Here is a 24,454-nt window from a genome sequence, read left to right as displayed (position 1 = left end):
AAAATATACACACAGAGGAAGTGGACAGTTAAAAGCACCTTACCTTTCCTGCAGCTAGATCCAGATGCACACAGGTTAGTCTCAGTTCACTCAATGGTATCTTTTTTTTCCATGAGAGATTATGAATATGGGAGCTGCTATTACTACTGGTATAGCTTGCATGGATCCAGATCTATCTGTAGGACCTTTTTTTTTTTTTGTTGTTGTTGTTGCAACAATAACCTGATAATATCTTTAGTGACTTTTAATATATTACTTACAAGACAGAAGCATTAAGTGCACAAATACTTTCAAAAAGATAAGGCTGAAAACTGAAAACAAATTAAAATTGTGTACATGGAATAAATTTTTAAAAGTATGGTTTAATAAAAAAAGGACAAATTAGAAAAATTTCAGTCCTTCCATTGTCTTTGATTATCTCATTTCAAACTAAAACGAAGATTATACAACTTCCTTGCATCCCCCCTCTTCCCAAATGATTTTTAAAGCATGCTTGGTTGTGCAAGTATTTCCTGATTAATTCACGATGCAACATTCATATACAATTTTAGATTGTGTGGGTTTAATTGTGATATGGGGAAACTTACTAGGGCTGATATTCAGATGCAGGAGGCAGTCCCGCTAACTCCCACAGTTGGCGGCAAACCCGTAAATTCAGTGCTGGGCTGTATCTGGCAATTAGCATTGAATTTCCGGGGTTTTTTTGGCCGCTATGAACATCGATGGTTAAACCGATAATCATCAGCTGTCTGGCTAAAGTTACAATGGCCAAAGATAGACCTGCTATTTATGTGGGTCTATCTGGCCGCTAAACTTAGCTAGTCAACTGGTGAATATTGGCGTGACATAGCCAGTTAAATAGCCTTAAGATGTCAAAGTGCTCATATTCAGCTGAGATAGCAGGCTATCTTGCTCTGAATATTAGCACTTAGCTGGTTTATGGCTAGTTAACCGGTTAAACAGAGCTGAATATCCGGGGGGGAGGGGGGAGGAACTGTATTTTATGCTACTTTATTTTACCATATGATTGTTTTTTATTTTTCCTTATAATTGTATTCCTTGTTCTGAACCACTTTCCCCCAGATTCTATATAGTGCGACTTAAGTTGCATGCGGAAATAGTCGCATCTGTATTTTCTCGCACAACTTAGTTAACAAGCCAATCAGCGTTAATTGCCAACAAATAGAGACTAATTGGAAATAATTAGAATTTACGCGCACAACTGTCTAAGCATATTCTATAATGTGATGTGCCTAAATTCTAAGTTGCATAGTTGAAAAGGAGGCATGGTCATGGGTGCGGAATGAGCAGGTCATGGGCATTTCTAAAATCTATGCGCGTTGTTATAGAATACACCCGCTCTGCATAGACACCAAGTAAAATGTGATGCAACTGGCCGCGACTAAATGTAATTATATTGACGGGTGCTCGGTGTATTCTATAAACCGAGCGGAAATTTAGGCTTATTCTATAAAGTACGGCTAAATTAAGGCATACTTTATAGAATACGCTTAGGTATTTTTAATCTCGGCACCGATTTTTTAGGCGTGTTATACAGAATCTAACCCTTTGTGACTATGTATGTGGCAGTATAATAAATCACAAGATATAAATAAATTATATTCACTTTTGGTAAAATACAAAAAGGGGGGTAAAAGTTTAAAAAGAAGCAAGTACTTGTACTCAAATTATTGACCACGTGAGGAGATCTATCCTTTCACTAAACTGACACCCATGACCAACATTTATTAGGCTACAAAATCTTAAAATACACCAACAGATATTTATACAAAAATGCCATGTGTGTTCAGGAAATGCAAGTGTCATAAATCCAGAACCACAACTATCACATGGCTGGTCCAGGAGTGAGAAAACCCCATCAGAAATCTATAAAGTGCACTGACAGATGGCATGGCCCATCAGTACCACAGAAACAAAAATGAAAAACCAAGCTGAAAGATACATCTTGCTTTAATGGTATCATGTAATAAATAAATAATTATTATTAGGCTTTTTTTTAAATTTAGGATAATCTTTCCAGTCCTAATAGCTAATCAAATATTTAAAGCACTACAGTAGAGGCAGTCAATAACCCTCAGCTTAAGATGTGCCATGCTGAATCAGAACTAAAGTCCATAAAGCCTAATATCCTGTCCCAAAGATAAAATCCATTCTTTACTGCTCACTCCCAGAATTAGCAATGGCTGTCTCAAGTCCACCTGGCTAATAATGTGGTGTGATGTTTTTCTTGTATACTGCTAACTCCATCTGAACAGAGGTTCAAATGACTTATGAACTTTTCTTTTAGTAGCTTCTCTAAATCCCTTTAACACTCAGCTTTGTTAAATACCTTGACCACATCCTTTGCCAACAAATTCCATAGCTTCATTGTTTAAGTGAAAAAAATATGTTCCGATTTGTTTTAAATCTGCTACGTGTTAAGTTTCATGGAGTGTCCTCTAGTACAAGTACTATATGAAAAAGTAAATAACCATTCCCTGTTAAACTATTCTACATCACTAATGATTTCATAAACCATTATCATATTTCTACAGTTGTCTCTTCTCAAATGTGTTTAACCTTTTCTCAAGGGTGTTGTTCCATTCCCTTTGCATCACCCTTCTGGATTTATGGCACACCTGATCCTCCTAATACCTATGGCAGTAGCAGAAGCATTAAACACAGTTGTGCACAGACACTCCACAGTTTACACCTGCACTCACATCTGACTTTTGACACTGCCACAGCTCCAGGTGGCTTGTGGGAAGAGGAATTAGAGGTTGGCAGATTGAAAAGGGGACTATGGCAAGTTATCTATAAGAAAACCCTCCCACCTCCTCACATTTATTTATTGCATTTGTATCCCACATTTTCCCACCTATTTGCAGGCTCAATGTGGCTTTCAAGCACCTGTTATGGCATCGCCATTCCAGGAGACAATACAGTTGGTGTTACAACAAGATCATGGATGATGATAAAACGATCAAAACAAAGTTATACAAGATGATTATCAGAAAAGGGTGAAGTGGTGTGGTGTAATAGTTAAGCTATGGATTTTTATTGTAGGCTTTGTTGAAGAGATGAGTTTTTAGAGATTTGCGAAAGTTGGTTATTTCATTAATCATTTTCAAGTCAGTTAGTAGTGCATTCCATATTTGCATGCTCACGTAGGAGAAGCTAGTCGCATGTGTTAGTTTGTATTTTAGTCCTTTGCAGTTGGGGGAAGTGCAGATTAAGGAATTTGCGGGCTGATCTTTTAGCATTTCTGGGAGGTAGGTCCACGAGGTCTATCATGTAGCTCGGGGAGTCTCCGTGGATGATTTTGTGAACAATCGTGCAGATCTTGAACGCAATATGCTCTTTAAGTGGGAACCAGTGAAGGCTTTCCCTTAGGGGTTTTGCGCTTTCATATTTTGTTTTGCCAAATATATGAGTCTGGCTGCGGTATTCTGGGCTGTTTGAAGTTTCTTGAAAGTTTGTTCTTTGCAGCCAGCGTATAGTGCGTTGCAGTAGTCCAGGTGACTTAGTACCATTGACTGTACCAGGTTACGGAAAATGGATCTCGGAAAGAATGGTTTTACTTGTTTGAGTTTCCACATGGAGTGGAACATCTTTTTCGTTGTATTCTTCATGTGGGTTTCAAAAATGAGATTTCAATCAATGGTGGCTCCAAGAATTTTCAGATTACTTGTGACTGGAAGAGAGAAGTTAGGTGTGGTTATGTTGGTGAAGTTGTTTGTGTTATGTTGTGAGGTAAGTACAAGGCATTGTGTTTTTTCTGCGTTGAGTTTTAGCTGGAATGCATCAGCCCAGGAGTGCATGATTTGGAGGCTTTGATTGATCTCATTGGTGATTTCCTTTAGATCATATTTGAACGGGATATAAATCGTGACATCGTCAGCATATATGTAGGGGTTGAGCTTATGATTGGCTAGTAGCTTGGCTAAGGGTATCATCATTAGGTTGAAGAGGGTTGGTGATAGGGGGAACCTTGGGGGACTCCGCAGTCAGGTGTCCATGGGTCTGAGATGTCCTCGTTAGCTATTACTTTGTATGATCTTGTGGTCAAGAATCCTTTGAACCAGTTGAGTACATTGCCTCCGACTCCAAAGTACTCAAGAATGTTTAGTAATATTTCATGGTTGACCATGTCGAAGGCGCTGGACATGTCAAATTGTAGGAGGAGTATGTTATTGCCAGTTGCAAGAGGGTGAAAAATCTATTCACACCTGTTAATTTTCTTTCCTTGAATCCTGCCACACTAGTCCAGACAAATAGACTGTCTCTTCCCAATGATCAGACTGAGATAGAGAAACAGTCAAACCAGTGAAATCACTGGTATAAAGGCTGGTGCAGGCCAGTAAACCTCAGTATGCTATTGCCCATGCAGATCAAGGAAATCCATACAGAAACCCCATGGGGAACTACTACAGAAAACCAAAACTGAACATTTCCTACAAAACTTTTAACTATTTACAACAATACTTCCCTTTTCTTTGGGCAGTCAGGAGATACAGCTGCAGTCTTTCAGGGTAAGCCCTGGACTGGTGTGGCAGAATTCAAGGAAAGGAAATTAACAAGTAAGAATAAATTTCACCTTCCTTTTCATTCTGTCACACCAGCCCAGACAAATGGGATTTACAAGAGCAGTCCCTTCTGGCGAACACATTAAACTTGTAGTGTTTTACAAAAGAATGCAGGAACAACCATGTTATTTTCCTATGAAAGTCTTCTGTTACCAAAGCTTGCACCGTTTCAGCTCAGGTGGAGTTGGTGCACAGCCCACTCAGCATCTCTTTACATCTCAATATATAGGCCTCTTCCATAGTTAATTTTATTTGGCAAGTAATGAAAGATTGATGCAGCTCGCCTTTTCTGAGGGCCACAGAACAACACAAAAAGTCTGTATACGTTTTGGAATGCATTAGTGACGGTCAGATAACACAACAGAACTCTGTGGACATTTATTTTGTGAATTCTATGTGAGGAGGCATGCTCCTTTGAGGCTGGGAGAAAAACTACCTCATTTAAGATGAAACAGTGAAACGATCTTGGGTAGGAACAAAGGAACTGTTCCCAATAGCTATTCATCATCCGTAAAAGAGAGTTATGGATCCCTACAGGAAAGGTCCTTTAACTCAGAAACATGCCTTGCCGAGCAGACTGCAACTAAAAAGGTGGTCTTTGAGGTCAAATTCTTCAGGTAGGCACTCCTTCCTGAGATTAAGTACTATCTGAAGATCCCACTGTGGGAGAACTACCTGAACAGGTGGGTAGATTTCTTTTATCCTGCACAAGAACTTGATCACATCGCATTCCCTGAACCTTGTCCTGAAAAGAGGATAAGGCTGCTGCATTTTCTCAAGATGCAGAGGTCAGAACAGAGTCCAGCTACACCTTCCAGGGGAACAATTCCTGCTTTTCACCCACAAACACTCAAATGTTTTCCAAACTTGGACATAAGTCAAGAAGGTACTACTACTTATTTCTATAGCGCTACTAGACGTAGCGTCTGCAGGCTCTTAGAAGAGTAGGAATAATTGACGCCGAATAACCTTTGCTCCTCAGGTGTCTCCTCTCAAGGGTCATATCATAAACCAAAAAGGAATTTGGTTCCTCCATTACGACTGGCCCATAGACAAAGATTCCCTTGCTCCTGGGAAATGGTAGTGGGGGTCTGATGAGTAGATGAAGATGATCATGATCATGTATCACAGGCAGTGTGGCCAATCTGGTGCTACCAGGATGAAAAGGAACAGATGGCTGGCCACTTTGCAGAGCATGCTGCTGCTGAGTGACCAGGGCAGAAACACATTACAGTGGTTCCTAACAGGATCAAGGTTTTACCAGGCAGTCTATCCCTGCAGATCTGATCTCCCACCTGCAGATGAAAAAGCAAGGGCACTTCACATTCCAGTAGAATGCCATTAGGTTGCAAGCTGGGAGGACCTCACTGGTCCACCAATGTCTGAAAGTTCTCTGGGCACAGTTCTCACTCTCCTGGCTCAGCTCCGACAATGTGTGACTGAGGAAGTCTGCTTGAACATTTTTCATCTGCACAAAGTAAGTTGCTGACAGTGACTTCAAATGAAGCTTGCCCAGCTGCACAGCCAGCTGGCTTCCAATGTCATCTATGCACTCCTAGTCCTGTCCTGTCTGTTGACATACACCATCACTACGACACTGGACATCACCTGGACCACCCTCCCAAAAATCAGGGTTGGGGGGGGGGGGGAGGAGGAGGGACAGCTGAGTACTAAGTGGATGGCTATGGTCTGGTCACCAACCAGTTGAGGGACCAGGATAATGTCCTCAGAGACAATCTGACCTGAGCCAGTTTGGTTCGTCAACTGCTTCCCTTTTTTGTCCCCCTACAATGGAGGCTGAAGGAGCAGCTTATTATCCACCAGCTGGCAGGAGTCCTAGCCTGCCTCACTTGTAGGGCCTGCAAACCAAAGCTTGGAGCTTAGGAGGTAAACTCCTGACTCAACTGAAGAAATGGACATGAGGAGCCAATGCCCTTCCAAATTCAACTTTACCGAATGCAGGCCATGGACACCGGGAATCAGGCTTACTTATGTAATCCTACCTCACCAGCCCATCCTGTCCATCCACTGGAGCTAAAGAAATACTTTTACCAGCATGTGCCAGCCCTTATACCTGCAATGTCACTGGTTATACTTAGTTTCTTTACTTCCATCTGCTGGTCAAGAAGGGGCACAACTCATTTGTCAGGACAGGTGTGGCAGGATGAAAAGGAAGGAGGGATTCCTGACAAAGGCTTCCCACCCTACTGGCTGTTTGTGTGGCACCATCCCTTAAAAAGGTTGAAGGGGGTTCTGTGGTTTGGTAAAAAAACTGTAGTACTGCAATTAAGACACAAGGATAGTGCCTGAATTCAAGAATATATGGGGACAACCTCTGAGAATCTACATGGGAGAGGAAACGTTGTAGAGCTGATAGTTGTGTGGATGGGCTGGCTAGATAGATTAATGCAAACTATTTAATTACTCATCAGAGTCATTAACTTTTTGGACACCCAGTTTTAAAAACAAACCTTGTACCTCACAATGAATGTGCTCTAGCAAGATAAATTTATGGTCAGTGGTATCTAAAACAATGTGAGGTCCCACACAGTCTGCCTGATCTAAAGCACACAAGTCCACAGTAAAGCACATCAGTCTTTCACATTAAAATACTAAGATAAAAAAACTTCATCTTTAAATAATCCCTCATGGGATCTATATAAATATAAGAAGAGCCAAAGAAGAGAGGGAATCCGAAGCCAAGCCAAGCAAAAAATGCACAGTGGGCCTCCAAGAGTGGGTGGCATTCAAACTTTAGTGAGACACTCGACACAGACAATGTCCGCTGAGCTTTAAAGAACAGAGGATATTATCTAAACTGTATTGACAATATTGATGACCCCTGATGCAGGCATTCTGCCGAAACACGCTCTGCATCGGGTCTCTCAAGGCCTCCAAGAGTGCCAACCCATTCTTGGAGGCCCACTGTGCTTTTTGTTTTGCTTGACCTATAAATATTAGACATACTTTTCTAGGATTCCTTTGATAACATCTACAAATTATTAAAAAGGAAGAAATTCCCAATTAATCAATGGGAGCCTTTGTGAAACTCTGATAAAGAGCTGAATGAAAAAAATTCTAAGCTGACTTACAGCCACTGGATAAGGTTCTTAGATCTTTTCTGAAGAAGGTGGATGCCATCTAACACATTGGTGATGTCATATACTCTCCTCTTCCGGACCCCTAAAGTCCTTGCTACATCATTTAAATCAAGAACTCCATCAGGAGCAGCTTTGACAAGGTCCATAAACTTCCGGGTCAGGTACACCAGGGATGCATCAAAACGAGGCCTGGGAACTTTCATTGTTTCTGAAACATTGAATAAAAAAAGGTTTTAGTCTAGCCATCAGTATGAGAAGTGTTACCATATCATGCCTATTAGTAATAAGAACCTCAAAGAACAGCAGCTCTACCTACAATACTCAAAAATATACTGCTACAAGCTACTAGATCTAAGTCTCCTTTTCTGGTCTACTAGATTATATTCCTTATCCTGTAATTGTTTGCAACAACAGATGTGCACATACTGTGGCAACATGGCTTGTTTAAAGCTCTCCAAATCCCATTTAATGCTACTTTTATACTCAAGGAATACCATGGTTCTGGTAGCCTCGACCTCCTGATTTAGATTGATTCACAATGGTGAGCCTGATTAAGCAGTGGGTGCATACAAACGCAAGAACTGAAAAATTAAAAACAAACCAAAAAAAGGGTTTAAAAGTAGGTGTTAAAGATTAGCTTTTCCTTTTACTTGGTCACAGATTTTCTTGTGCTGTCTGACTACATACAGTTCACCCATGCCTTGGTGCCCTTCTTAGTGTTCCGACAACTTCAGGTTCAGTGCCCAGCTCTCACAATGTTTCAGCTGATCATGCTCTTCAACCTGCTGCTATTACAAACCATAGACTAACTGTGAAAACGGCAACACCCCCATGCTTAACAGACAAAGTAAGTACCTGTATATATGTAAACCGCTTTGAATGTAGTTGCAAAATACCACAGAAAGTCGGTATATCAAGTCCCATTTCCCTTCCTTTTTCTCTTTGAACAGAGTATGCGCTGGCAGGCTAGTTGAACTCACAGATCCTAAGTCTATTTTCTAAGACACTGATAGAGCATCAGTGTCTTAGAAAACAGAGGGGGGGGGGGGGGGGTTAAGCAGCTTCTGTGATGGGCGTCCTTCTTGGACGTGTTTTTCTTACCTGCAATTAGGAAGCACTTCTCTGAAGAAAAAAAAAAAAAAAAAAGGACGTCCATGGTTTTCTTACCTGCCTAAACGGACCACAACCATAGCTCTCTCAACAGTCCCCTACTAGGTTGTTTTCAGCTTGTGCCCCCCCCCCCCCCCCCAAGATCGGGACGTGCGAGGACATCCAAATCAAAACTTTTTGGATGTCCCTCCCTCCAGGTCTCTCTCAGCCAATCACAGCGCGTTTAGCTGTTATCAGCTAAACGCGTTGGGATTGGCTGAGAGAGACCTGGAGGGAGGGACGTCCAAGTTTTTGATTTGGACGTCCTCGCACGTTCTGATCCGGGGGGGGGGGGGGGGGGGGGACGCATGATGAAAACAACCTTGGAGGGGACTGCTGAGAGAACTGTGGTTACGTCCAGCTTTTGATAGAAGTCCCGTCCCTGACGAGCACTTGGATTTTTTTTTCTTCTTCAGAGAAGTCCTTCCTAATTGTCTGATGTAAGCCTGCCTTTAACATGCAAAGCAATGGAAATGTTACACAACAGAACAGTAGCACTTAAATTAACTGGGGCTCTTTTCAGACAAGTTTCCTGCTGGTCAGGGACGTCCTTTTTTTTTTTGTTTGTTTTTTGAGTGAAGGACGTCCTTGGCATGCGCAGAGCAGCCAGCATAACGCTTGGCTATTCTGCGCATGCTCGACCGGCCAACTGGCTTCCGAGGGAAGAGAGAATGCAAGTAAGCTGCAACGAGCAGCTCATTTGCATTCCCTTTCCTTGATGCATGGCTGTTCCCTACCGATTCACTATGGAATCAGTAAGGGAAGGGCTCTTCCGAGGACCTTAGTGCATCTGCCCCTAAGTCTCTCCAGTCTCAAGTGGTTTCAGCTTCTACCGAAAAAGAAGTGGCTGGGACCCTGGTTGTTCAGGATATCAGTAACCAGATTTGAATATTTATCTGCTTCTGTTTAAGATCTCATGTCAATTGCTTTATTATCTATTTCTTTTCTTTTGTATTGGTAATTGTCGACTGGTGAAGATTTGGAGATTTCTAGTTTGTTTTTTTTTTAGATAATTATCTTGTTTATATTATTCTAACATCAAACTTCTTTTCTGTAGCAAGTTTGTATTTGTGATCATATATAAATTTCAATACATATAAAGGAAAAAAAAAAACTTGAAGGCAATGAGGAAGAGAGAGGAACACAAAAAGTGTTCTCCCTGCTCCATGGAAAAAATGAGACTCAGAGACCCGTGTTCATGTGGCGGGTGGGGAAGGCACCAGCGCACACGTGGTGGGATGCTACTAGAAAGTTTTCTGTCTCACTAGTAAGTGTCTGCACCAGGCTCCGTTTGATGATGTCACAACTGTGAGAACATGAAGGCCTGCTTGTCCTCGGAGAACACTTTGTTCCAGAGAACTTCAGATTTATGTTTTTGTTTGCATACCATTGAGCAGGGGTTCTCAACCCAGTCCTTGGCATGCACCCAGTAGGTCAGGTTTACAGGAAAATTAATATGCATGAGATAGATTTGCATAGAATGGAGGTAGTGCATGCAAATCTCTCTCATGCATATTCATTGTGGATATCCTGTAAACTTAACTGGTTAGGTGTGTCCCACGGACTGGGTTGAAAACTCCTGCTTTAGAGGATGACTTCTGTGATGACCTCATAGAAAATGTTTTCTCTCTGTTTTCTCTCTGACACTCTCCCACTCAGATCATTATTGTCTAAGAAGTGCTGTACTTAAGGAAATTCCATTGCCAGCTAAACTTTTCAGCAGGCCACCTGTGATCATCTGGGCTCTGTTTTGCAGACCTGACTAGTTAAATCTGTCAAGAGATTATTTTTGGTTTTCCAGATCTTGCCTTAACAGTTCCACATATCTCATTTCTTAATAATAGTTTGAAATTTGCAATTGCTAGTGGTAACCATTTAGTGATTTTATTTTTAAATAGCTTTCCCTTGCTCTTATGGGTGAATCACTCATTTTCAAAACTCAAAGACAGTTGCTTATAACAGTTTTAATTGTTGAAAGTAGACAGACCAAATCACAAGCTGAGAGGTTCAAAAGGTCAGAGTATTTATCCAACTGTAAACTTGGCTTCACCTAACTGGGAAAACAAAACAAAAAAAAAGTCTAAACAACTATGGGGTAGATATTCAGCTGGCGAATGTGGTCGTTTTTTTTTAGCTGGCATTATTCCCAAATATTCAATGCTGGACCATGTCTGGGCTTTAGAATTGAAAATCCGGGGTTAAGCAGCTGGCTCTCTTATGGGGGTAAGTGCCGATATACAGCACTTAACCGTCTAACCACATAAATGCCGACTCCGCCCCCTGACCACCCACAAAATAGCCAACTTTCACTTCAGTGGTGTGTAGTGATATTCAGTGGCACTGACCAGTTAAATGCTGCTGAATATCAGAGGATAGGCTCCCACAAGTCACTTAACTCTCCAGGAAAAGTTTCTGGCCAGCTAAATCATGTTGAATATTAACACCTATACTTTCTGGGCCTTAACTTTATAAAATGAGAAATGGATCAACTAGAAGGGTGTCTAAATTTTTGCACCTGCCATATCCAATCTGTTAAAACCAGCAAATAAATAGCAGAGATGCTAAGTTACCCGGTTCCAGGTTGGAGATTTTAGGACAGTCCTGGATTTCTGACTGCCCCTTCCTGGTGTATTATAGAATTTGTAGCACTGATTTCAAAGGGCAGGAATAGGCACTATAAATCCCACACTGCTTTGGGATATAAATTCTGACGAAGAAGGGCAACCTTCGAAAGCTAATCAAGAAATGTATTAAGTTATGTCCAATAAAAAAGGTATCTTATTTTCTTTTCCATGTTTTATTTTGTTTGATTTCTATTAATAACCTTTAAGAGTGAACTAGCACGGCTACCACACCTCTCTACTTAGGATATAAATTCAAAACTAGGACTGGCCAAAAAGTCTCCAGCCTGGAACTGGGTAACTTGGTATCTCTGAAACAGTTATTCTGCATTAAAGTCTGCAAAAGATGTTGAGCCTGATATTCAAAAAGGATTTAACAAGGCAGGAGAGGCTTCTGCCTAGTTAAACCATACTGTGCACCTCAGGAGCGAATATTCAGCGACACAACCCGGCAGTGACACTGAATAACCCCTCTGACCTCCACAGCACTGTCCAGGCAGAACCAGGGTGGTCCTGGAAGTTATGCAGACACCAGCAAAATTCAGTAATGGTAGCCACATAGCTAACAGGGCAAGCAGGACCATTTAAAAAGCAGTCCTAACTATGCCCAGCTGGCTACGTGGGTACAGCATACAACATAGTTACTATGTTACAGTAGATACCAACTGTACCCACATAACTTCCAGCTTAATACTGATCCAGTTGTGTTTAACTTTGTATCATGTACAGCTTGCTCCAGTCAGGGGCGTAGCTACGGGTGGGCCTGGGTGGGCCCAGGCCCACCCAATTCCAGCCCAGGCCCGCCCAGCGCCAGCTCCCATTGCCGGCCACTGCTGCTTTTCCTGATGAGCAGCAGGGCCGGCGCCCGGCGCTACACAAAGAAGAAGCGCTCAGCTGACTGAGCTGAGCGCCAACACGTCGCTAAGGACAAGAAAAAATGTTTTTAAAAAAATGCGGCACCGCAGGCAGCCTCGAAGCATTGGCTGCTGGCTCTGTGCAGGCTCCTCCCGTCTCTTACATCACTGCCCCTGTAGCGAAGCAGGGGCAGTGACGTAAGAGACGGAAGGAGCCTGCAGAGCCAGCAGCCAATGCTTCGAGGCTGCCTGCAGTGCCGCGTTTTTTTTTAAACATTTTTTCTCGTCGGGTTAGCGACGCGTTGGCGCTCAGCTCAGTCAGCTGAACGCTTCTTCTTTTTGTAGCGCCGGCCCTGCTGCTCATCAGGAAAAGCAGCAGTGGCCGGCAATGGGAGCTGGGGCTGGTGGGCCTGAATGGGAGAGGGAAAATGGATGGCAGGATGGGGAGAAAGAGGAAAAATGGAAGGATGGGGAGAGAAAGAGGGAAAACAGATGGGAGGATGGCAGAGAAAGAGGGAAAATGGAAGGATGGGGAGAAAAAGAGGGAAAATGGAAGGATGGGGAGAGAAAGAGGGAAAACAGATGGGAGGATGGCAGAGAAAGAGGGAAAATGGAAGAATGGGGAGAGAAAGAGGGAAAACAGATGGCAGGATGGGGAGAAAGAGGGAAAATGGAAGGATGGGGAGAGAAAGAGGGAAAATGGAAGGATGGGGAGAAAGAGGGAAAACAGATGGGAGGATGGCAGAGAAAGAGGGAAAATGGAAGGATGGGGAGAGAACGAGGGAAAACAGATGGCAGGATGGGGAGAAAGAGGGAAAATGGAAGGATGGGGAGAGAAAGAGGGAAACAGATGGGAGGATGGCAGAGAAAGAGGGAAAATGGAAGGATGGGGAGAGAAAGAGGGAAAACAGATGGCAGGATGGGGAGAAAGAGGGAAAATGGAAGGATGGGGAGAGAAAGAGGGAAAACAGATGGGAGGATGGCAGAGAAAGAGGGAAAATGGAAGGATGGGGAGAGAGAGGGAAAACAGATGGGAGGATGGCAGAGAAAGAGGGAAAATGGAAGGATGTGGAGAGAAAGAGGGAAAACAGATGGGAGGATGGCAGAGAAAGAGGGAAAACGGAGGATGGGGAGAGAAAGAGGGAAAACAGATGGGAGGATGACAGAGAAAGAGGGGAGATGGATGAAAGGATGCAGAGAAAAATGGGAGAGTGGAAGGATGTGGAGAGAGAAGGGACACTGAACAGAAAAGGGTAGAGAGATAGACACTGGTTAGAAGGAGGGAGAGAGATATTAGATGGAAGGATCAGGAGAGAGGGTAGATGGGTGGAAGGATGGGGAGAGAAAGAGGGAAGACGCTGGATGGAAGGGTAGGGAGAAAGAGGTGACACTGGATGGAAGGATGCAGAAAGAAAGAGGGGAGACTATTGGAAGGATGGGGAGAGAGAGGGGAGACACTGGAAGGATGGGGAGAGAAAGAGGAGAGCTGCTGCACGGAAAGGGGGAGTAGTGAAAGATTGGAGAATAAGAGAAAGGGGCATGGGGAGAACAAGGGTGAGAAAAAGATGAAAAGCCATAAGTAGATGAAGGAAATTAAAGAATGGATAGTAAGAATGAATTAAATCTGGACACAGAGAGAGGCAGAAAAATATTGAAGAAAGCAAAGAAAAAGGAGAGAAAAATGACAAATGGCCAGGAAACCCTGGCAGAAGAGTTAAACGAAAGAAAGCAGAATCTAGAGACACAATGAGACAAAGTAAATGGCCATACAACAAAGGAAAAGAAAATAATTTTATTTTTAATTTAGGATAAAGTAATATGGTGTTAATAAAGTTTCAGAGACCAATACTTCCTTCCTTAGGTCAGGAGAGGATACCGTAACAGCATTATACTGACCTGAGGCAGGAGGTTTTGGCCTCTGAAAGCTCACTGAAAAGGATTAGTAAATTGTCTGAAATCGGATGCACTGAAAAGCAGCACTTTACCCTGTGTGACAAATGCATCTGAGTGTGACTACATTTTGCTGGTGGGGGGGGGGGGGGTGGTAGAGAGAAAATTTTATGCCCACCCACTTTGGGTTCAGGCCCACCCAAAATTGGCAGTCTGGCTACGCCACTGGTTCCAGTTCTGCTCACTACAACATGATTCAACAAAGGTTGCTTAAAAAAAAAAAAAACACCCCCCCCCCCAAAAAAAAAACTACAGTTTATACTTTAGTAAAAATTTGATATACCACCCATCATAGCCATCTGATTGGTTTACCAAAATGATTAAAAATCAACATATTGTTAAAATCAGAAATAAAAACAGTTGCTGTGAGGATGCTGATCTCTTCTTTGACAGCACTCCCTCAAGTGTTAAAGCCACCTTAAAAACTTAGTGACGTGGGAGGGGTGGCGCCAGAAGGACATGGTGCAGGAAGTATAAAAGCTAAGGCCATAGCTAGGTTAAAGAGGCCCAGAGGGAAGCAGTGATGCTCCTGAGTAATTGCTAGAGACTTCCCTGGTAACTTTGAGAGGAACTAGGCCAGGGACAAGTAAAGCATGCCACACCAGGACATTGTTACATTTATGGACTAGTTTTATGTTGCTTTTTTCCTCCTACCTGTGAATGGAACAGGACCCCTGACCTAACAGCTTTAATAAGTGTTCTTTTCCTTTCCCTGCAACTGCTGTGTGGTTCCAGGCCTGCCCTCATTCACATTACCACAGCTACAAATATACATTCAGAGACAAAAACACTGATAATAGATGCTAAAGAAATAAAAGATGCTAAAGTAACAAAATTGTTTCCCCCATCTGTCATCTCAGATGATTAACATAGCTCCAAAAAAAAAAGGTAAATTGTGTTAACAAATCCATTTTATTAAAAGCAGCTTGAAAAGGAAATGTTTTTAAACCTTAAAAAAAAATTTTTAAACAAATATTTATCCACAACCGTATCAGCAATGACCAATGGTTGGGACTCTATCCCAACTTCAAAGAGCTGTGAATACCATTCCTTCAGCATCCTCAAACAGGAAAAGCCCGCCCTGCAAACCTATTCTAACTGCACCATTAAAAATAAAACGCATTTGTACTTAGCTTCCAAAGTACAATGCTTGAATGTCACAAAGAAACATATGCAACTCAATTCCGTCATTTATAAAGAATTTGAGGATTTAAATGCCCATTCATCATATTCAAATTTTTATAAAGTTAAACACTTACTTCTTATGGCAACAAAGTGTTTATTCTCCTCTTCTCTACAGGACAGCGTCTGTGTCTATAAAATAAACAATTTTTAGATATAAAAGCCAGGACTGCAGATATTGACCATTTAAATAAAGCAGATATGTAAAGGTGAAACACAACTAAAGCACTCTCACATCAGATTTTCATTGCTCTACACGGTAATCCAAAAATAGCAAATGCCTTTCTCCAGCTAGTCCTAAGGTTTGGGCTTTTGGTCTGTTGGTGATCTTATAACCTCCACTGTTAGTCTGCCTGATAAAATTTAAGAACTACTATATTGAGTCAGATCAAAGATCAAGCCCAGTGTCCTGTTTGCAACAGTGGCCAACCCAGGTCACAAGTACCTGGCAGAATACCAAAGAGCGGATAGATTCTAAGCTCCTTACATCTAGAAATAAGCGTAATACTCCCAGTTCATGAGCATTTCCTCCAGGAACTTGTACAATCCTTTAAGCCCATGTATGCTGCTTTTATCACATCTTCCATGATGCATGTGGGAAACAGGAACCCAAACTATAGCTACATGATGCAAGGTTCCACTTTAGGAGTTATCACTCAGGAAAAGGATCTAGGTGTCACACGTTGATACCCTCTGCTTAGTGTGCAGTGGTGGCTAAGAAAGCAAATAGAACTTTAGGAATTATTAGGAAAAGGAATGGAAAACAAAATGAGAATGTTATAATGCCTTTGTATCATTCCATAGTGTGACCGTACCTCGAATACTATGTGCAATTCTGGTCACCGCATCTCAAAAAAGATACAGCGGAATTAGAAAAGGTACAGAGAAGGGCGACAAAAATGATTAAGGGGATGGGATGACCTCCCTATGAGGAAAGGCTAAAGAGGCTAGCGCTCTTCAGCTTGGAGAATAAATGGCTGAGGGGAGATATGATAGAGGTCTATAAAAGAATGAGTGGAGTGGAATGGATAGAAGTGAATTGCTTGTTTACGCTTTCCAAAAATATTAGGACTAGGGGGCACGTAATGGAGCTACAAAGTAGTAAATTTAAAACAAACTGGAGAAAATATTTTTTCACTCAATGTGTAACTAAACTCTGGAATTCACTGCCAGAAAATGTGGTAAAAGCAGTCAGCTTAGCAGGGTTTTAAAAAGGTTTGGATAATTTCCTAAAGGAGAAAGTCCATAAGCCATTATTAAAATGGACTTGGAAAAATCCACGACTTATTTCTAGGGAAATCTGTTTTACTCTTTTGGGATCTTGCCAGGTACTTGTGACCTGGATTGGCCATTGTTGGAAACAGGTATACAGGGCCCAGTATGGAAATGCTTATGCTCTTATGTTTAATTTCCACAGCTTAATTATGCACTAAGGGAAAATACTTAGATATACTTCTTAGTAACTTCAGTCAGCGTTTCCTAGTCTTTACTCTTTTACAAAGTACAAATAATTCTTATGCATTTAACTGTTCCACACCACTGTTGATTTTATAAACCTCTCTCCTTAGCCATCTCTTCTCCAAGCTGAAGAGCCCTAATCTCGGTAGCTCAAGGTTGGACAAATCGCAGATGCTAGGTAACCATGGCAACTAGAAGTCTCTCTCTCTCTCTCTGGTGCCTGGTATTTTTGTGTTCTCTTAAGTGTTTGTTTTTGCTACTGCTGCTGCTGCCACAACCATTGTTGGAGTAGGAACTTCCTTCTCCCTGCACCACGTGGCTGTGTCAGACATGGCAAGTCACATACTTAAGGGGCCCGATCTCACAGACTCCTTCCCTGCTCCCCAGCAATCCAGCTCTCTTCACCACACATTTCCTCCATTAGTACGGCATCAACTCATATCTCCCTCTATGCCCCCTTCCCTCCTGCAGGTCCAGCATTGCCTTCCTATCCTAACCTTCTATGAGCCCTACAAACCTGTGGCTTTCACTAGCACTGTAGGCAGTAATTACAACAGGCGCTCTCTGGGCAGCCCTGGAGTCCTTCCCTCTGTCGCAACTTCCTGTTGCCACATGCGCAGAATGCAGCAAAGTGAGCTGTTGTAATCATTGCCTGCAGTGTCGGTGAACACCGCAGGTTTGTAGGACTGGAGGGGTAGGGGGGAAGGACAGAGATTAGGCACGAAGGCAAAGCCGGAACCTCAGGAGGGAAGAAGCTGCAATGAATGGAAGGAAGAGAAGGGAAATGCTATACATGGACAGAAAGAAAGGGAGAGGGAAAATGCTGCACATGGGGGAGGAATGGAAGAGATGCTAGGAAAGCTGCCGGGAATAGAAGCCAAGATGGGGGGGGGGGGGGGGGGAGAGATGGAGGGAGAAGAGATGTCATAAAGAAATGTGTTGGGGGGGGGGGGGGGGGGGGGAGAAAGAGCTTCCAGGATGGTGAGGGGAGAGGAACAGATGCTGGACCTGCAAGGAAAGAAGGAAGAGGGAGAGATGCTGGACCTGCAAAGAGGAGACAGAAAAGGAGCGAGGAAAGAGAGAGGAACACTTGCTGGACCTGTTGGGGGGACAGAGGGAGAGATGCTAGATGGGGAGGAGGGGCTACCTAGGAATTGCTGAAACAAACTGTCTTGAAGTGGTTTGGTGACTTTCTTGATAAGCGCACTTACCGAGTAAAGAAAAATGGTGATGTTTCTCTACCTTGGAGACCCGGCTGTGGGGTTTCCCCAGGGCTCTCCTCTATCCCCAAGCCTGTTTAATATATGAGCTAGCTGGGAAAGGCACTGACTGCATTGGGTGTTTATGTTTTTGTAAGTTATGTCAACTTAGGGCAACTAGATCTTCTCTTAATAACAACAGCTTTAAGGTTATAGTTCAATCTATAATGCTTCCATATTTGGATTATTGCAACTCGTTATACAGGTCTGTGTCTAAAAAATTAGAAAACAAGCTCCAATTATTACAGAATACAGCAGCAAAATTGATATTCTCATTGTGTAACTTTGAGCATGCCTCACCCATTGCTTGCTACTTTACATTGGCTTCCAGTAAATGCAAGGGTTGAGTTTAAGACTGCTTGTTTGATCTACAAGGACTTTTTCTGCTTAAATTCAGAAGGTTTGACTGAGCTTCTAATGTTGTCAAATAATTGGTTAACATCTAGGAAATCTCAAAAATTGAAGCTCAATTATTCAATAGTGAAGGGTGTTAAATATAAGATCCATTTGGTATCTTCCATTTTATGGGCAAGAATTTGGAACAGTCTTCCACCCCAAATTAGAATGTTGAGGTCTTATTTTTGTAAAGCTTTAAAAACATACTTGTTTACTAAGGCCTTCATTGTGGTAGTTTAATGTAATTTTTACTGTACACATTTTATTGTTGTTCCTCCCTCGCATGAAGAGGTAATCTTATTGTAATTCGCTCAGAATGGTGTTCAAAATAAGTGGAATATAAGCCTGTATGTAGTATAGTAGAGTAGAGTAGTTATGTTGGACAGGGCAACAATAGGGACACGGAGATGAGAATTGCTCAACATGGCAGGAAGATACGGGCATGGACAAAGTGCTGATGCTGGGTCAGAGAGATAGGAATGCAGAGAGAAGATGGACGGTGGACATGAAGAGAAAAGAAGTGACAGATGTGAAGACTCTGGCATGACACTTAAGAGAAGAAAAAGAAAAGCAGAAACCAAGACTGGGACCATTACAATAAGAAAAATAAAATGACCAGGCAATAAAGGAAGAAAAAAATAATTTTATTTTCTATTTACTGATTGGAATGCATCAGTTTTTGGAATTTGCTTCTGCCAGAACTAGTTTTATACACGGCTGGGGCCCGCTGAGAAAAACCTCACTCATTGGTACTCAGCCATGTAGTGAAAGGAGGAGGGAGTTCCTATTGGCTTGCTGGGTGGAAAGGCTAGGGAAGGGGCAGAGGGGATGGTGAGATAGGTAAGGGAGATCAGTAGGGAGGAACAGGCTCAGAGAGACAGAGAATGAGACTGAGTGATGATTTGGGGGCTGGGCTGCTGGCTGTGTCTTTCTGTCAGTGTCCTGCAGGGGTGCATTAAGTGCCTGATTTGTTAACTTTTTTCTTTTCCCCTGCAAAAGGAATGTTAAAACAGCCTTAGTAAAATCAAAAGGAGCTCCCCGCTCCTCATTTCTGTGGAGACAAAGGGGGTAGGAGGAAAGGAAGATCTTATCCACTGGCTCCTTTTTGGCTTGGTTCCTAAATGCAAATAAAATTTCTCAAGGCCTGGTTTATCCTCTCATTTCCTTCCAGTGCCTGTCAATATAATTGTAGATAATTCTAGGCTAAGCGCTATTCTATTTAAAAAAAAAAAAAAACTACATTCCAAGTTGGGCGCTGTTTATAGAACAGCGCTAAGAGCCAGGATACACAGCCAATTTTGAGCGCAAGAATTTGCACCAACTGAAACCTGGTGTAAATTCTCACTCCTAAATTAGGCATGTTTCTACCATATTCTATAACACTGCACACAAATACAAGGAACACCCATGATCCTCCCCTCACCTTTTTGGATCTGCGGAAAATTTACATATGCATCTTTATAGAATACCAACTAGGAAGATGTGTGTGTAAATTCTACTTATTGCCAATTAGTGCCAATAATTGTTAGTGCCTAATTATTGGTGCTAATTGATTTGTTCAATTAAATTATGCACCCAAATTTGCATGCCATATATAAAATTTGGGGGGGGGGGGGGGGGGGGTTAAGCCTACCCTAGTGCACTTTATGAAGAAAAACAGTTCACTGATTGTTCAAAGCTTTCAGGAGTCACAAACCAATGCCCGACATGGCCATGTTTCGCCAGAAGTACAGGATAAGTAGGGGCAATGAAAACTGTAACATTGAACATAAAAACATATTAATAAATAATTCAATAAATACATATAAAGCTATAAACCAGCACATATATCTGGTGCCAAGAACACATCTAAATACATATATTTAATTAAAACCATATATAATTAAAACACTATGTAAATAGATAAATGCAGCAAAACCTAGTTAAAACACAATATAAATAATTAGTTGAGGCAAAAAATAAAACACAAATACTGAGAAGTTCCAATTGGTATAACTAGTAAATTAAAGAGGATGACTTATCCAGCTGGTGTGAAACTACAAACTTCATTAGTGCTGATTATAACTTAAAAAAAAAAAGGGGGGACAGTTGCCGCATTTGTAGTGCCCCGCTGGTAACATTGTAACATAGTAGATGACGGCAGAAAAAGACCTGCACGGTCCATCCAGTCTGCCCAACAAGATAAACTCATATGTGTATACCTTACCTTGATTTGTACCTGCCTTTTTCAGGGCACAGACTGTACAAGTCTGCCCAGCAGTATTTCCCGCCTCCTAACCCCCTCTAAGGGGTCCTTTTACAAAGCCGTGGTAAAGTGGCCTGTGGTAGTGTAGGTGCGTGCTGGGCCACTTTTTACCAAAGCTGGGGAAAAGGCCATTTTTTTTTTACAGGCCAGGAAAAAAATTAAAATTAGTGTACGTCTATTTACAGTCTGAGCCCTTACCATCAGCCACTGACTTAGTGTTAAGGGCTCACACGCTACCCACGCAGTAACCATGCAGCAAGCACCAACGTGGCCATGCTGCCGATTACTGCCGGCCAGTTTCTCCATTTGGACTGAATCAAGATAAAGATTTTTTCAGTTTTCTTGTGATGCTGCTGCACTACTGGGTTTCCCCCCTTTTTAGGTGTTTATGTGGTCTTAACTATTTTTAAAGTAAATTTCTGCTTTTTATAGATGAGTATATTCTTTTTAATATGAGTGTTTTACATTACTATTTTCCACATTTATGGTTTGTGCCAGTTAAGGAACCTTTATTCTGGTTTTAAGAGAAGGATTTTCTGTGCTCAGAGGATGGTTTACCTAGATTTTTCATCAAGATTTTAATGTCTCTTATTTTACTATTTATGGATGTGTATCAGTTTTGATGTCTTTGAGAAGCTTTGAAATGTTTCTAATCATTTTAAGAATTTTTTATGATATTCTACACACTTTTTTTTTCATTTTTGAAGTCTTTATTGAGCATTGAAAAGACAATACAACAGCAGGTAAAACATAAGAGTAAACAAAATGCTGTTCAAGAACAACCAGAGTAATATTCTACACACTTTTTATAGAAGTTTCAGGTCGCAAAGGTTTCTTCCATGGTTAAAATTAATTGACATCACTGGAACACACAGAATCAGTCTCAATACATTCCACCATTTTAAAAAATGTTTTGAGACACTTTCGGATATTTTTTCGCAACACCTTTTGGTGATTATGGAATGGCAAACATCTCAGGACATTTTTCCTCATACTTTGTTTTTAACTTTTTTTTTTTTATCCTCCATTTTCATTTTACATGAGTCTGAGAACTTTTTAAAGCTGTTTTTATTAGATTGTCATAATTCTTATGTCAGAGACAGCCTTTGTGCATATTTAGAGGAGTTCACGCACATTTTTCATCTAATTTTGATTTTTTTTTCAAAGGCAGTTCATACATATGCATGTCTGCAACATTTAAGGTAGGCTGTCACAGCAAGTTTGTTTTTATGGTTTCAAATGGATGCAGGAAGAGATCTATTATTTTTATATCTATTTTATGTGAGGAGGTGGCTGCAGCAGCACCACTACTTTTTGAATATTTATTTATTAGGATTTACCACCTTTTTGAAGGAATTCACTAAGGTGGTGTACAGTAGGAATAAATCAAACAAGCAAGAGACAATTACAGCAGTAAAATAGTCAAATAAGAAAGTATGGTATAGTATACTACTTACAAGGTCAACACAATACATAATAAAACATTTTAATAGATAGAACAGGGTATAGACAAAGATGGAACATATAGATAGGTAAGACACCCCGGAGGGAGTGGAAAACATGAAAAAAGATCTGAAGAAGCTAGAAGAATGGTCTAACGTTTGGCAATTAAAATTCAATGCGAAGAAATGCAAAGTGATGCACTTAGGGAGTAGAAATCCAAGGGAGACGTATGTGTTAGGCGGGGAGAGTCTGATAGGCACGGACGGGGAGAGGGATCTTGGGGTGATAGTATCTGAGGATCTGAAGGCGATGAAACAGTGTGACAAGGCGGTGACCGTAGCCAGAAGGTTGCTAGGCTGCATAGAGAGAGGTGTGACCAGCAGAAGAAAGGAGGTTTTAATGCCCCTGTATAAGACGTTGGTGAGGCCCCACCTGGAGTATTGTGTTCAGTTTTGGAGGCCGTACCTTGCGAAGGATATTAAAAAAATGGAAGCGGTGCAAAGAAAAGCTACAAGGATGGTATGAGAGTTGTGTTCCAAGACGTATGAAGAGAGACTTGCTGACCTGAACATGTATACTCTGGAGGAAAGGAGGAACAGGGGTGATATGATACAGACGTTCAAATATTTGAAAGGTATTAATCCGCAAACGAATCTTTTCCGGAGATGGGAAGGCGGTAGAATGAGAGGACATGAAATGAGATTGAAGGGGGCAGATTCAGGAAAGATGTCAGGAAGTATTTCTTCACAGAGAGGGTGGTGAACGCTTGGAATGCCCTCCCGCGGGAGGTGGTGGAGATGAAAACGGTAACGGAGTTCAAACATGTGTGGGATATGCATAGAGGAATCCTGTGCAGAAGGAATGGATCCTCAGAAGCTTAGCTGAAATTGGGTGGCGGAGCAGGTGGGGGGAAGAGGGCGTGGTGGTTGGGAGGCGAGGATAGGGGAGGGCAGACTTATACGGTCTGTACCAGAGCCGGTGATGGGAGGCGGGACTGGTGGTTGGGAGGCGGGAAATACTGCTGAGCAGACTTATATGGTCTGTGCCCTGAAAAGGTACAGGTACAAATTCAAGGTAAGGTATACATATATGAGTTTGTCTTGGGCAGACTGGATGGACCATGCAGGTCTTTTTCTGCCGTCATCTACTATGTTACTATGTAAGATAGTAAGAAGAGTTAGAAAATAAGGGAACTAATTTAAAGAGAGTTGCACATGAGGTCAGATAGGTGATTAAAAATTATCTCAGCTAGAGTAGGAGAGAGACTAACAAATTAGTTACTTCCATTAAAAGCCTGGTTGAAGAGCCAAGTTTTCACCTGCTTCCTGAAGTACAGATAGTCTTGTGTTAAGCGAAGCCTTTCAAGGAGTCCATTCCAGAGTGTGGGGGCTACTCTGGAGAAGGCTCGCTTACAGGTATCACATCGTGTAATGTCTTCTGGAGAGGGTATAGTTAGGGATACTCCTTGGGAGAAGCTTAGTGTCCTTGGAGGTGTGTAGAGGGTGAGCCTATTCTTCAAGTACTCAGGGCTATTTCCTTTAAGAGCCTTGAAGATCAGATACAGAGATTAAAATATAGCTCTGTATTGTACTGGTAGCCAGTGAAGTTTTTGCAAAAACAGTGTGATGTGGTCACGTTGCTTGCAACCTTCTATTAATCGGGCTGAAGCATTCTGAATCAATTGGAGCTGATGCAGACCCTTTGTAGTCAGTGTAGAGTGCATTATAATAATCCAGTCTTGATCTTATCATGGCATGCACAAATGGGATAAGATTGGCCTTTTCAATGTAAGGAGAGAGGCAGCGTAGTTGTCGCAAATAGTAGAAGCAGCTCTTAAAGGTTGCTTGGATTTGGGGAATCAGAGTGAGGGCTGAATCTAACTGTATTCCAAGGTACCTGACTTGTGATTTGAGGGGGAATCGTACTTCCCAAAAGAGATTTTGATGTCAGGTATGTGTTCACTTGTGTTAGGGAACCCAGAGAAGCTCGGTTTTACTTGGGTTCAGGAAAGGTTTGTTGTGTTTAGCCTAATCTTGAATAGATGTTAGACAGGCAGTCAGTTTATTCAGGGCTGTAGGTAAGTCAGGTTCAATGGGCATGAGTAGCTGCACATCATCGGCGTAAATGTAGAGCTGTCCCCATTGACCGAATCAGCTCAGCTAGTGGCTTGAGGTACATATTGAACAGAATAGGTGACAGTATCGATCCCA

General features: G+C 41.9%; 1 protein-coding gene across 1 annotated transcript in view; it reads right to left on the bottom strand.

Moving 5' to 3' along the window:
- E2F6 (E2F transcription factor 6) overlaps positions 1 to 20,274 on the bottom strand; it is a 61,065-nt gene extending 40,791 nt beyond the window's left edge. Inside the window, exons 1-3 of the mRNA XM_030198856.1 lie at positions 20,190 to 20,274; positions 15,521 to 15,575; positions 7,679 to 7,895 (exon numbers count right to left, since the gene is read on the bottom strand). Coding sequence (XP_030054716.1) covers positions 7,679 to 7,890 — 212 coding nt within the window. The 5' untranslated portion in view covers positions 7,891 to 7,895; positions 15,521 to 15,575; positions 20,190 to 20,274. The remainder of the gene's footprint in view (positions 1 to 7,678; positions 7,896 to 15,520; positions 15,576 to 20,189) is intronic.
- Positions 20,275 to 24,454: the final 4,180 nt, after the last annotated feature.

This window comes from Microcaecilia unicolor, chromosome 3 (genome assembly GCF_901765095.1).
Source record: "Microcaecilia unicolor chromosome 3, aMicUni1.1, whole genome shotgun sequence".
Lineage (NCBI taxonomy): Eukaryota > Metazoa > Chordata > Amphibia > Gymnophiona > Siphonopidae > Microcaecilia > Microcaecilia unicolor.
Note: the sequence above shows the minus strand (reverse complement) of the source record. Positions and strands in the feature narration are given on the sequence as shown.